The sequence below is a fragment of the Mus musculus genome, chromosome 13, assembly GCF_000001635.26.
Source record: "Mus musculus strain C57BL/6J chromosome 13, GRCm38.p6 C57BL/6J".
Taxonomy (NCBI): domain Eukaryota; kingdom Metazoa; phylum Chordata; class Mammalia; order Rodentia; family Muridae; genus Mus; species Mus musculus.
In genome coordinates this window covers 114,297,026-114,309,652 of record NC_000079.6, presented here as the reverse complement: position 1 = coordinate 114,309,652, position 12,627 = coordinate 114,297,026, and the positions used below count along the sequence as shown (strand labels likewise).

The 12,627-nt window shown below is 41.0% G+C and overlaps 1 protein-coding gene across 1 annotated transcript in view; it reads left to right on the top strand.

Annotated features, from left to right (window-relative positions):
- Positions 1–12,627, top strand: part of Ndufs4 (NADH:ubiquinone oxidoreductase core subunit S4) — a 100,300-nt gene that overhangs the window by 78,442 nt on the left and 9,231 nt on the right. The window contains exon 4 of the mRNA NM_010887.2: positions 1,763–1,836. Coding sequence (NP_035017.2) covers positions 1,763–1,836 — 74 coding nt within the window. The remainder of the gene's footprint in view (positions 1–1,762; positions 1,837–12,627) is intronic.

Here is a 12,627-nt window from a genome sequence, read left to right as displayed (position 1 = left end):
CTTTTTTTTTTTTTTATTCTCATTCTGAACTAAGCCATCGTGCTTGTTGAGACATCAGATCACTCAGTCATGTTTATATTAGCACCTCTGAGGATAGTTTATTAAACTACCAGCTGAGAAATTATATGCACTTTGAAAAGGAACATCAGGACAAAATGATCATTTGTTTTTGGTAGTAATGTAGCCAGCCAATATAAGATTTTTCTTTCCTTACAAGGGGAATTTATGACAGGAATGTATATAATTCTAGGGATCATAATGGAATCCCAGAAAAGTGGCACAGTGACGCCCACCCAGAACTTCATCAGCAGTTTGGGAGACTGCAGATCAGTGAGAGCGCCTTCAGTGTTTGGTTTATATTTCAGATCTTGCTGATGTCCAGTTTACTCAGAATATTTCTTCCTTTTTTCTTCTTCTCAAGATTGAGTAGCATGTAGTGCAGACTGACATTAAGTTCTCTATGTAGTGAGGCAAGACTTTAACTTTTCAAACCTCCTTCCTCCACACCAACGTGCTGAAACTACAGGTGCATGCTTCCCATATGTGGTTTGTATTCAGTCCTGGGGATTAACATAGGAGACATCTAGGCAAGAACTTCACCAGCTAAGCTGTGTCCCTAGCCCTTTACTTGCATATCTCTGACCACATGGTTATACTTCTATAAACATAATAATAACAGCAACATCTTGGAAACTGAGACATTGTAAAAAGTCTGTATGGATTTATAAACTAACAATACCATTCTAAATTGAAGAGCCCAGTTGGATGTCAGGTCTTCAAATGTTTGTTTTTGTTTGAAGTGGACCTCTACCTTTAAAAACCCCACTGTTTAGAGATTTGAGAGTAGGCGCTCTCTTTTTGAGGATTCAGAATATGGAAGCTTCTTAACTGCAATGGTTTAACATCCCATGCAACCCATTGTACATAGAGTGTGTCACAAGTGAAAAATGTGTTTCCTCCAGCTAACCTGTAGAACCTGGTAATTTAGCAACACGGATGTTTACCACTGTGGCCCAACACTGCTCACTGCTTCACTGCACCTGCTCAGCATTCCCGTGAACAGTTACATTTGAAAACCAGCTAGATAGTGGGAGCTCACACCGCTAATCCCACCACCTGCAAGGGAGAAGCAAGCCCAGGCAGAAGCTTATGAGTCCCAGGCTAGCCAGGGCTAGCCAGGGCTACACAGAGAAAGCCTGGCTCGAAAAACAAACAAATGAGTGAACAAGAGAAAGAAAGAAAATCATTTTCTTGGACCGGTGAGCTGGCTTAGTGGATAAAAATCAACTCCTGCAAGTTGTCCTGTGACCTCCACGTGTGTACTAGGGCGTGTGTGTACATGTATACACACACACACACAAATATACACACATAAACACATATACACACAAAACACACATATATACACACACAACACAAAGACATATACACACATTAAGATGTTTTTAAGAGAAAAACTGTTTTGAGTGCACATTGCTCCATCACCATCATAAAGTTGAAAGCCTTAAGTGAACTGATTATAAACTGGCGTCCGCACTGGCGGTTCTACTGCTCAGTAATTCCCTGGCATTGAAAAGTCACTTTGGGACTCTTCTGGAGTTTTGTAATTCAGAGCTTTATCTTGTCATTTCTTTTCAGAGATTATTACAGATAAAATAATTCTGTTATAATTTGCTTGATAGTATAGCAACCGTCTTTTCTAAGCAATGTATTTAAGACATTGATTTTCTTCATATTAAATCATGGGAATTCTTTCTTCTAGCGCTGACCCCCTCTCCAACATGGTTCTGACCTTCAGTGCCAAAGAAGATGCAATTGCCTTTGCAGAAAAAAACGGTATGACTCAGCCACCTGCCTGCCCCTCCTCCCTCCCTCTTTGCCTCCCTCATTCTCTTCCTTCATTTCTTCCTTCCCTTCTCCCCTTCCTCCCTCTGTCCCTCCCTCCCTTCCTTCTTCCTACATCAAGATAAGATTTTGGGGTTTTTTTTGTTTTGTTTTGTTTTGTTTTTTTGGTTTGGTTGGGTTTTTTGTTGTTGTTGTTGTTGTTGTTTGTTTTTTGTTTTTTTGTTTGTTTGTTTGTTTTTCGAGACAGGGTCTTTCTTTGTGTAGCCCTGGCTGTCCTGGAACTCACTCTGTAGACCAGGCTGTCCTTGAACTCAGAAATCCACCTGCCTCTGCCTCCTGATTTCGGGGATTAAAGGCGTGCGCCACCACCGCCCAGCCAAGATTTTGTATTCTTAACCTGAAAATTACTTAAAAATATGAAATTTGGACAGATACTTAGATGGCTACACCAATCCCGTTTGTTTGATAGAAAGAACTAACACCCACACGTTGTCCTTTGACCTCTGCCTGAGTGCTGCAGTGTACATGTGAACGCACAGTAAATACACGTAAAGAAAACATTTTTAAACGGTTAAATATGGAATTTGACCTGAAAAAAATCTTTATGTATCTAACACAGTAGTTTTTAGGCTTGTTTGTTTTTCTCCACATCAAAGTTTCTCCCTGTCCTGATCACAAACTATAAAATGGAATGACCAATGTTACATCCAAGACCAAACTTGAAATAGAGACAGAGGCTCACACATACCTTGTTTCTGAATCTTTCTGCAAAAATTCCTAATACTTAGTCACTTAAAATCTAATTGCATATATGATGAGGTGGTCTGTTTCAGTTTTAACATTTCACTGTAAAGTTCTTTCTTCTTTTGATCTAAAAATCTAATGCCCATTATTCTACCTAATAGCCTATTAATTACTTGAAGGTAGTTATTATCATACTCATCCTAAACTTTCCTTTAAGCTTAAATGTCCACATTTGCTCCTTTAGCAGACGTGACAGGTCTGATACCAAACATGATTCCAGTTGTATGTTACATTTATGCAGCATAGGAACATGTAGAAGCTTTTCCAAAAGTAGTTTATGGTGATCTTGCTATAAACAAAATTTTAAAGTTCTTTAAAAATAATTTCCTGCTATTAAGCTAATACACTGTAGTGGAAAGGAGGCATTGGGGCCAGAGCAGTCTATATCCATTTTTGAAATTATGTGTTTAATTTCATTTTCACAGTTAAGAGTACTTATCAGGGCTTAGTTGTTAGGAATGCCGTCTGCTCTTCCAGAGAACCTAGGTTCAGTTCCTAGCATAGACATGGTAGCTCACAGCTGTCTGTAACTTATACATGTGGTATCCAGATATATTTATATATCTATGTATGCAGGCAATTCACATAAAATTTTAAAATAGTATGTATGAAATGAGACTATCCAGTGTTTACCTGAAATATTGGTAATTGGTAGTGATTGTCTCTGATCTCACTTGCTTCTTTGCATCTTTGCAGTTTGTGTCTCTTGTACTTAAAATATACTACTGTGTAGTTTTACCCAAATAATTGTGTTTGACAATACATGTGTTTGTGTGACTTTTCCTGGGAGATGTGTAAGCCAGTGGGTATCTCCCAGATAAGGCACCAGCCAACAGCAGACCAAAGAAGCTGTTGTACCCGAGTCTACCTTGTGGACCAGTGATAGCTCCAAGTTAGCTATTATTAAACAGCCAACCATCCCGGGGGATGTCCCACAAAAGCTATCTCCTTGATGCTGACTGCTCACTTTGTAGGCAGCCCCACTAAACAGTCTCCTTTCCCCAGTAACTGTTCACTACTTATACAACCTCAATGAGGAGCCTGGGAATCTTACAATTGTCTGGGCTTGCTACGTTTCCTCAGTTTCCTGAGCTGCTTCTCCCTCCACAGATGGGACAGTTAAATTTAAGGAAATAGCTTGACAGTGTGTCGTGGAATCTCCTAAGTTTAATACAGAAAGTTTAATACAGCTAGGTTTCATTGTATGTTATCTAGGAATGAAATAATACCTTAACTACATTGTTAGTGTAAGGTAGTATATGTGAGAAATTAATGTTATCTGCTCCATTTGATGTAAGAATGTGAAAGCACCTTAGATGCCTTCTAGAATATTTGTTGTACTTCCTCATTCAGTTCCACAGAGCCCATGATCTAAAGTCGGTTCTGGGGGTGAACAGGCTAATAGCAGAGCGTATGCCGTGCATACCCTGGGTTTAAAGCCAGACCAACGGTATTTGAAACCATGGCTGGTCACCGTGACTTTGTATGATATTTCTGTGTCCATATGTAAAATGAGAGCTGCTGTGCGGATTAAATGAGTTAATAAAAAGCGAAGTGATTAAATTGGATCTGACACAGCATGCATGAAAGTACATAAATATATCTTGTTAGTAATAGACCAAAGGCTTTTCTTCAAAAGCTTTAAGTGTACTTTCGTTGGACACTTTTTGGCCAAGTTCTAAATTCCTTACATATGAAATTGTTGACTGCATAGCCATATTACTACTTTAATTCAAGATAGCATTGTAAAATATTCCTACATTTTAATTAAGCAGTTCTATTAATGTTTTTCAGCCTTTCAGCCTTCTGTACTTCATGTCTCACACCTTGCAAATTACTCATCTGGGGTTTGTATCATGAGTTCAATAACAGGAAATCTAACTAAACTGTTAAACCCCTGGCTAATCTTTCTCTAAGTGGTCACAAGGCATATATGACTACAGTTGCTATGTGAATTGCAGGCGTGAAGTAGACACTGCTGCTGTTGAAATCAGTTGATTTTCTAATTTGATTTACCTCCCCAGGAAAGAAAGCTGGTTAGTCAAAGTCAGTAGGAAGTGTAACTTGAGAAAACTCAGCAGGCGGGAACTTAGAAAACCCCACTGAGGGCGGATTGACACCCTTAGTCTGTAGCAGAGCTGAGTCACTGCTTCTCGCAGCACCTTCACAAAGCCTGACGCATACACACTTATACCCTGTACCCTGGAAGTAAGGACTCTTTAGTCTCAAGAATTGAAAGCTACACCGAATTTGAGAGTGACGTCATGCTTCATGTTCATGGGGTACTGTGATCTGCTGTGGTTCTTTAATACCTAGCTTTCTGTAACTTTTACGTAGGTAGGTCCTACTTCTTTAGATATACTAGAAGCAAAGTATTTTAGCCACTGCTCTACTGCTGTGGAGGACACCTTCACAGTTGCTGTTCAATGCAACATTTATCAAAGAAAGCATATAAGTGGGTTCTTACAGTTTCAGAGGTTCAGTCTATTACCATCTGGCAGGAGCATGGCAACAGGTGGTGTTGGAGGAGTACCTTAGAGAGAGTTACATCCTGATCTGCAGGCAGAGAGAGACTGCCTGAGCTGTGCTTTGGAAACCTCACAAAGTCCCACCCCAGTGACGCACTTCCTCCAAGAAGGCCATACCTCCTAATCCTGATACCGGTTTCTCTGACTAAGCATTGGACTATATGAGCCTATGGCGGCCATTTTTATTCAAACCACCATACAGGGTCTAAAGAAATGGCTTGGAGGGCTACAGAATCCTCATAGCTTGAAAGATCTTCCTCAGACTCCCCAGCAGCCTTCTCCATTATGATTTACTTCTTTTAAACTATTGTAAGGGACGTATAAATTTTTAAGCCTTCCTTTCCCCCATATCTAACATCATTTTATTGGGAGCTAATGTAATGAAAAGTTAGGTGAGCCAATATCTAAATTACCAGAAGTAGAACATGGAAATGCTTCAAGCAGATGGGCTGTCATATACGTTTGATCCCTGTTCATGGGAGGCTTGGGGCAGGAAGATTAGAAGTTCAAGGGTATCTTCAGCTATATGAGGCCCTATCTCAAAACAAACAGACAGACAGACAGACAGACAGAGGGTGGGGGGAGGAGAGGAGAGGGGAGGGGAAGGGAGGGGAGGGGAGAAAAAAGGAAGGAAGGAAGGAAGGAAGGAAGGAAGGAAGGAAGGAAGGAAGGAAGGAAGGAAGGAAGGAAAAGTCCCAAAGCATTGTTGCATAAAAACTGCTAGATTAAGAGGTTAGCAACTAGCAAGTCCTTCAACATTGCCTTGCCACCCAGGTTAGCTTAGACAATAATGTACCGCTATCCTTGGTCTTTAGTACACATTGTTTTTCATCTTTGAATGAGAAGGTAGGTTGGGTGGGACCACCCCATGACCTCATTGTTTTCTCTGCAGGGAAATGTGTTTGTGTTGGTAAAGGAAACTCAATGGCTCTCCGTATATGTGTACTTTTAAGTAGTGCCAAAAGTCAGAGGCCAAGGTAAAACTGTCACAAAACAAAAAGATAATTTATATACTCAGAATAGTCTGCAAACAATGTATTTTTTTTTTTAGTTTTTCCATTTCCCCAATATCTAAATGTTGATTTTTAAAAAGGAAAGTCCTGATCGTCATTTCCTTGCATAAGCTATGTGTACAGAGTTAGTTCAGTGAGGAGTAAAACTCTCCGACGTGCTTACTTTTCTTTTTGTTTTTTTGGAGCGCTTAGGCAACAAATGTCCTCATAACAAATAACTAAAACCCAGGAAGTGTGAACAGTCATTATCCGTATTTACCACTCAAGGAAACTAAGGTGTAGAGGCATTAAATAACATAACATTATATAACATTAAATAACATTAAGTAGCAAGGTCATGTATTAACAACTTGAACAAATTTTATTTATTTAAAACATCATGGGCTAGTGAGGTGGCTCAGCCAAGGAAAGCACTGATAACCTGAGTTAGTCCCTGGATGGCATAGCAGAAGGAAAGCACTCACTTCCCCAGGTCGTCTTCTGACACACACACACACACACACACACACACACACACATACATAAAGTAAGTAAAAGTGAAATCAAGTCACACTCGTTTATAGACAGGCCGTGCTGGCTCATCTAGTCGATTGAGTTGTTGCACTAGTGACCATCTGCACCTGAAGGCCTAAAAACAATTACTCCTCGCCCATGGCAGACAGTGCTAGCTGACCTCTAGTTAGTTTACTCCTTGCCCATGGTAGACAGTGCTAACTGACCTCTAGTTAGTTTACTCCTTGCCCATGGCAGACAGTGCTAACTGACCTCTAGTTAGTTTACTCCTTGCCCATGGCAGACAGTGCTAACTGACCTCTAGTTAGTTACGGAGTTTTGGGTGTAGAGGATTACGCTCAGGGGCGCCATTCACTGCGCTCTGCTCCAGACACTCAGGGACATCACTCACCACTCACTGGGCTCTGCTCCAGACCTGATCTTTTCCCTGTCTTCTTTTGGTCCATTTCCCACTCCCACTGGGAAAGCTCTTTTCCTTCTAACTTTTAGAAGGTTTTTTTGTTTCTTTGTTTTGGAAATTAAAAGATAATTGCACTATTTTCTATTTTCCTTCCTTCAATCCTCTTGTGTATACCTTCTTCTCCCTCTGTCAAATACATGGCCTCTCCTCTTTTTCTCTAACAATTGTATTTATATATGTAAATATGCATACATGCAAGTCCTCATAATGTTTCTTGTATGTCAATGCTTTCAGAGCTGACCCTTGGTATTGAATAACTAATTAGGGAACTCTTCCCTGTGGAAGACTCTCCTGCTCTCAACATCCCTTAGTTGCCTAGAGTTCGTTATCTTAGGCTAGGGCTCGGTAAGATTTCCCCCTTTCGTGTCAATGTTTTTCGGGATCATTCATTCTCCTCGTTTTCCTTGAGATTTCATAGGTATGGCTTCCCTCGAAATACATTAGGAGATACAATTACACTACAGGCATCCTGCTTCTCTGACTCTGAAAGCTTTTCTGTGGCCTCTTTCCTGGAAACTAGATGCGGACCTTGTATTGTAGGATGAGATGGGACTAGGCACCATTTGTTCTCTGCATTTTGATGAGTTGTGGTTTTCTATAATGGTCTCCACCTATCACAAAGAGATGTTCCCGTACTGCGGGATGAGAACTACACTGGTCTGCGAGGATAGGATCAATCTTGAGAGTGTAGTTAGAGACTGTGCTAGTTTAGTAAAGTGTTAGTTTTAGGCCTTCTCCAAGATCCATTGACTTCACTAGCCTTGAGTAGTTGACTAGGTTTGGAGCACCAAACATGATTTCCCTCTTATTGAGTAGGCCTGAAGTCCAATTAGACAACTGTTGGTTACTGCCATGTCCTTTGACCTCTTACAATGACTTTGCCCTTTATAGCTCCTGCCATGCTCTAGGGTTAAGTCATTATGTAAGATGTAGTAGTTCTGATGTTAAGTTCTAAGCACCTACCAGAAAAAAAACAAAATTTTATTCATCTTTATCTTTAATGTGTTCAATACATAATTGGTGGATTTAAATTGATATTATTAGTGAATTATCTTCCAATTCACTTACTTTCCAGAAAACATGTTAATTTGTAAATTATTTTCCATATCATTTAAACTTTTCTATGTCATTTTAATTTGCTGTTGCTTGTGTCTTACAATAGAACTGTTAAATTTTTCAGATTAGAAATTTAAAGGAAAAGAAACTATAGAAAGGTGACTACCAATTTCTTATGTTCTTAAATTATTTATTAAATGTGTAAGGATGCTTTGTCTACATGTATGTGCACCAAGTATGTGTCATGTGCTCTTGGAGGTCCTGCTACCAGGGTTAATAAAGATGGTTATGAGCCACCATGTGGGGCATGGTAGTTGTACCTGGGTCCTTTAGAAGAGCAACTTTACTCACTGAGCCATCTCTCCAGCTCAGTTTCTTAATTACAAGTAAAGGGGATTTCTCTTCCTCTTAAAGTGAGTAATTGGAAAAATAAATATGAGACTAACGAAAGGAAAGTTAGAAGATTTCATTTTGTAAGATGTATAAAGGAGCAAAAGTTTGGGCTTGGAGCTAGGGACAGCTTATATAAACATGAGGGGAGGAAATTCATGGTGAACAAAGACTATCTTACTCAGAGTGTTAACCCGTCTTTGTGTGCATACGTGTGATATGCTGATGTTGGGTATGGAGGTGAGAGGACAGCATGGGGTCAGTTTTCTCCTTCCACTGTGTAGATGCTGGAGATGGCACTAGCGTTGGCATACTTTTTGGCAAGCATCCTTACCTGCTGAGCCATCTCACTGGTCCAGATTGTTGTAAGCTTTCAGGTAGCATCCTTTAGAACAATTAATGCTAACCTGCCAGGGCCACTCTGAGCAAAGTGAGCAGCTGATCTCTAACCGCCTTCTCCTTTGATGAAAAGTTGTTTGACAGCTGCATTCTATTTTATGAGCACCTGGTCTTTTGGGTAGCTTTTTGTTGCTATTCCAAAATACCTAACTTAACCAAATTAAAAGTGATACAGGGCCAGGCAGTGGTGATGCATGCCTTTAGTCCCTACCGTTGGGAGGCAGAGGCAGGCAGATCTCTGTGAGTTTGAAGACAGTCTGGTCTACATAGTGAGTTCCAGGACAGCCAGGGCTGTGTAGAAACCATCTCTCAAACACACACACACACACACACACACACACACAGAGGTAATGAAAGAGATAGACAGACAGAGAGAGGGAGGGAACAAAGAGAAAGGGAGAAAGAAAGGAGGAAAGAAAGAAAAGTGGGCACAAAAATATTTGGAGTATATTTAAAAATGATGGAGCCTTTCATAGGGAGCCAAGGTCTAGGAACTTGTCCACCACCCACTACCAAAACTGCCCCAAGCCAGTGGCTTTAATCTTATAAATTTAAAGAATGAACTTTGGGACCACTGAAGGTGAGTTTAACAAGTATAGTATAGATTTATAGGTGGGGAGCTTAAGACCAGAGCTTCACTGCCTTGAAGTTAATAAGGCTTTACAATGGTGTGTGTGTGTTTGCAGGCTGGGGGGAGGTACATGAGATGATGAGTCCAGGTCCTTCCAGGTGCTGAGGTCATAGAGTTTCTGCCGTGTCTTCAGGATGGTTTCCAGGAATGGGATACTCTGGAAATACCAGACCCCACTCCTGGCATCTTCCAGCCTATGGCAAGGACTAGACTGCCCACACACTCAAGGACATTTCAAACATTTAGCCAAGAAAGAAACTGGACACTTTTCTTTGTGGTCTTTTCACCTTGAACTGCCTAGTGAGTTTCTGTGCCCTGTTCCCATCAACAGTAGAATAGGTTTTACTTTGGCTTCTTGTTTGAGAAGATCCAGTCTGCAGTTGCATGGACCCCTTGCTTTGGGGAAGAGCATCTTGTCAGGAGAGAGCTTTGTGGAGGCAGCTCTTGACTTGACCTGGCAGTGCCTCAAGCAGAGAGCAGAGAAGGAAGCTACCAGCCACACAGCTTCCTCCATTAGACCCTGCTCCTCCCAGTGGTGCCGCCCCTCTGTGACCAGGCCTTCACTGGAGCCTTTGGGGGACAAGTAAGTTCACACCATAACTATCAGATACAGAGAATCAGAAAAAGCTCCCTTGGGGAAGGAAGGGCCAGAAACAGGAAGGTGGGAGGAGGCCAGAGAGGCCTTGGCTCTACGATGCTCCTTTGGCTTAAGGACTTGGCAGACTGAAGCACCAGTCTGAAGATAGCTCTTTCAGAGCCGCAGCACATACATTTCAGTGTTTGTAAAGTTCCCTACAGACTGCAAATGCTTTTCTGTCGAAAAGAAATGTGGAGTTGATCCTGAAGTTTTAAGGCCAATCTCCTTGAAGTCTAGATCCTGGAGTTTTCTGCAGTATACTTCAAGGTTGAAATATATTACAGCATTCTTAAAAATCCTTTCATAATATTGGCATTGTTTCCAAACTGTATGTGATCCTTGTTCTAAAGCCTTGTTTTTGTGTTTTGAAATGTAAAGAAGTTTAGGAGAAAACCTGAGGTCTGTCATGGCATCCCTAGTCTGTGGAGCCCATGTCTTTGAAGTGTAAGTACAGGACTGTTTGTGACACAGTGGTAGGACTTGAAAATTATTCTAGATCCATACTGAACATATGGAAGTGAACACCACTCTCAATATCCTGCTTAGAATTAAGCTGTGCTATTAATTTAAAATACTCTCAAGATTTCAGATATTTAATCTGAAAGATTATTAATAAGTTTTTATTATGTATTAATATTTTAAATCCTTCGGGCTAAGTAGATGATTCAAACTAATTTTTCATTCATTTATTTAGTATGACTACTAAAAAATGAAATATGTTTTACACATTTCCACTGGATAGCAGTCATTAGCAGTACATAGGATATATATTGTATCTATATTCTAAATCTTTCACCAGCCTATATTTTAGAATGTATATGAGAAACAAGGAGAAATTGCCTATATTAATTTAACCAAACAAAAGTAGTATTCAGGTCTTTGTATTTCCCTCAGAATGCTCTCTCCTGACACTAAAAGAAGTTTCCATCCTCCATCCAGTTGCTAACTCCTCAGGTGTCACCTCTCTCTCCTGCCGGGCCTCACTTGTACTGGAAGGCTGGCTCCTACATTTGGATGGTTGAGAAGTGAGGGCTGAATGGCACTTTCTCAGCCCCCTCTGCCCACTGCTCATCCTTCACACCTCCAGCTCTCCTAATCCCAAAATTTACAGTCAAAGTGGAGAAAATACAAAGATCCCCCCCCCCCATTGTCTTTTGGCTTTACTGCCACCTCCTATATACCTCTAGCTCTGCGTGTGTCCCAAAGGAACTCTACAAGTTGGGAAGAGGCTGGGGCCTCCTCTGAAATGCAGATAAACCTTCCTTCAGCTCTTAGTGGGCTGCAAAGACCAGCCTTCCTCACCCATCCTTGTGCTCAGTGAAAGCTAGGCTGGAGGAGGAAGCTACCTCATGGAGCGAGGAAGTGGGAGACAGCTGTGGAAAACCCGGATGGCTCTGGCCTAAAATCTACTACCATTTACATGCTAATCAAAACCAGAATTGGCTTTTCTCTCGTTTGATCTGATTTGGAACTTTGTGACTTTTCTCTGGTATGGCATTTTACCCCCCTGTGTTTTCCCCATTGTTGTTAGCTGTAAAAGTCTTTGAAATTCTCAAAATGAAGGAAGGTTTTCCTCTGGAATAAGAGAACCAAACAAGCTGTGAAATGCTTTGTGTTCATGGTGGGTCTGTAGGTGGAGAAAACCTACCTTTGAAGATGGAGATGGAAGCAGGAAGAAACAGAGGGAATTAAGAGAGACCTTTCTACTGAGTGCAGTGTGGGTGCCAGGGGTTCAGGGTGCTCCACAGAATATTTTCATTAGAGAAGCGATTATGTGAGCTTTTGTTCACCCAACAGAAGGAAGTCAAAAGTCAAAGCAGATTACACTTAAGGGGGAAAACTGTTACAGGTTTTTCTTTTGTTTTATTCTTTGTTTTGTTTTTGTTTGAGATGGGGTTTTATGTAGCACGGGATGGCTTAAAACTTTTTTTTATAGCCTGGGTTTTAATAGAGCTCACAGTGATCCTCCTGTCTCAGGCATGTATGTGCTTGAATTACATGTGTGCAACACTATGACCAACAACTGGGCTCTGTGTCCTGCCTTTTGGGGCAGGGAGGGGAGCAGGTGGAAGGATATGGTCTGTGAGCGCCTTTCCTTCAGTTCAAGCCCTGCACTACAGGGCAGGGTCTCCCTGCTCCAGGAACCTCTGGGTAGAGACAAGGGTATCAGAAGCACTGCGGTTACAGAAGGACAGCACGTGAAGGAATGCAGCAAGTTTGGTGTCAGAGAAATGACTGTAGGTTTCCAAAGTAATGTTGGTTGACCTAGAAGATAGTGAAATCTAAACTAAGAAGTGAATTTTTTTTTTAAGTTTTCTGCTGTTAAGCAAAGCAGAACACAGACTTTGATA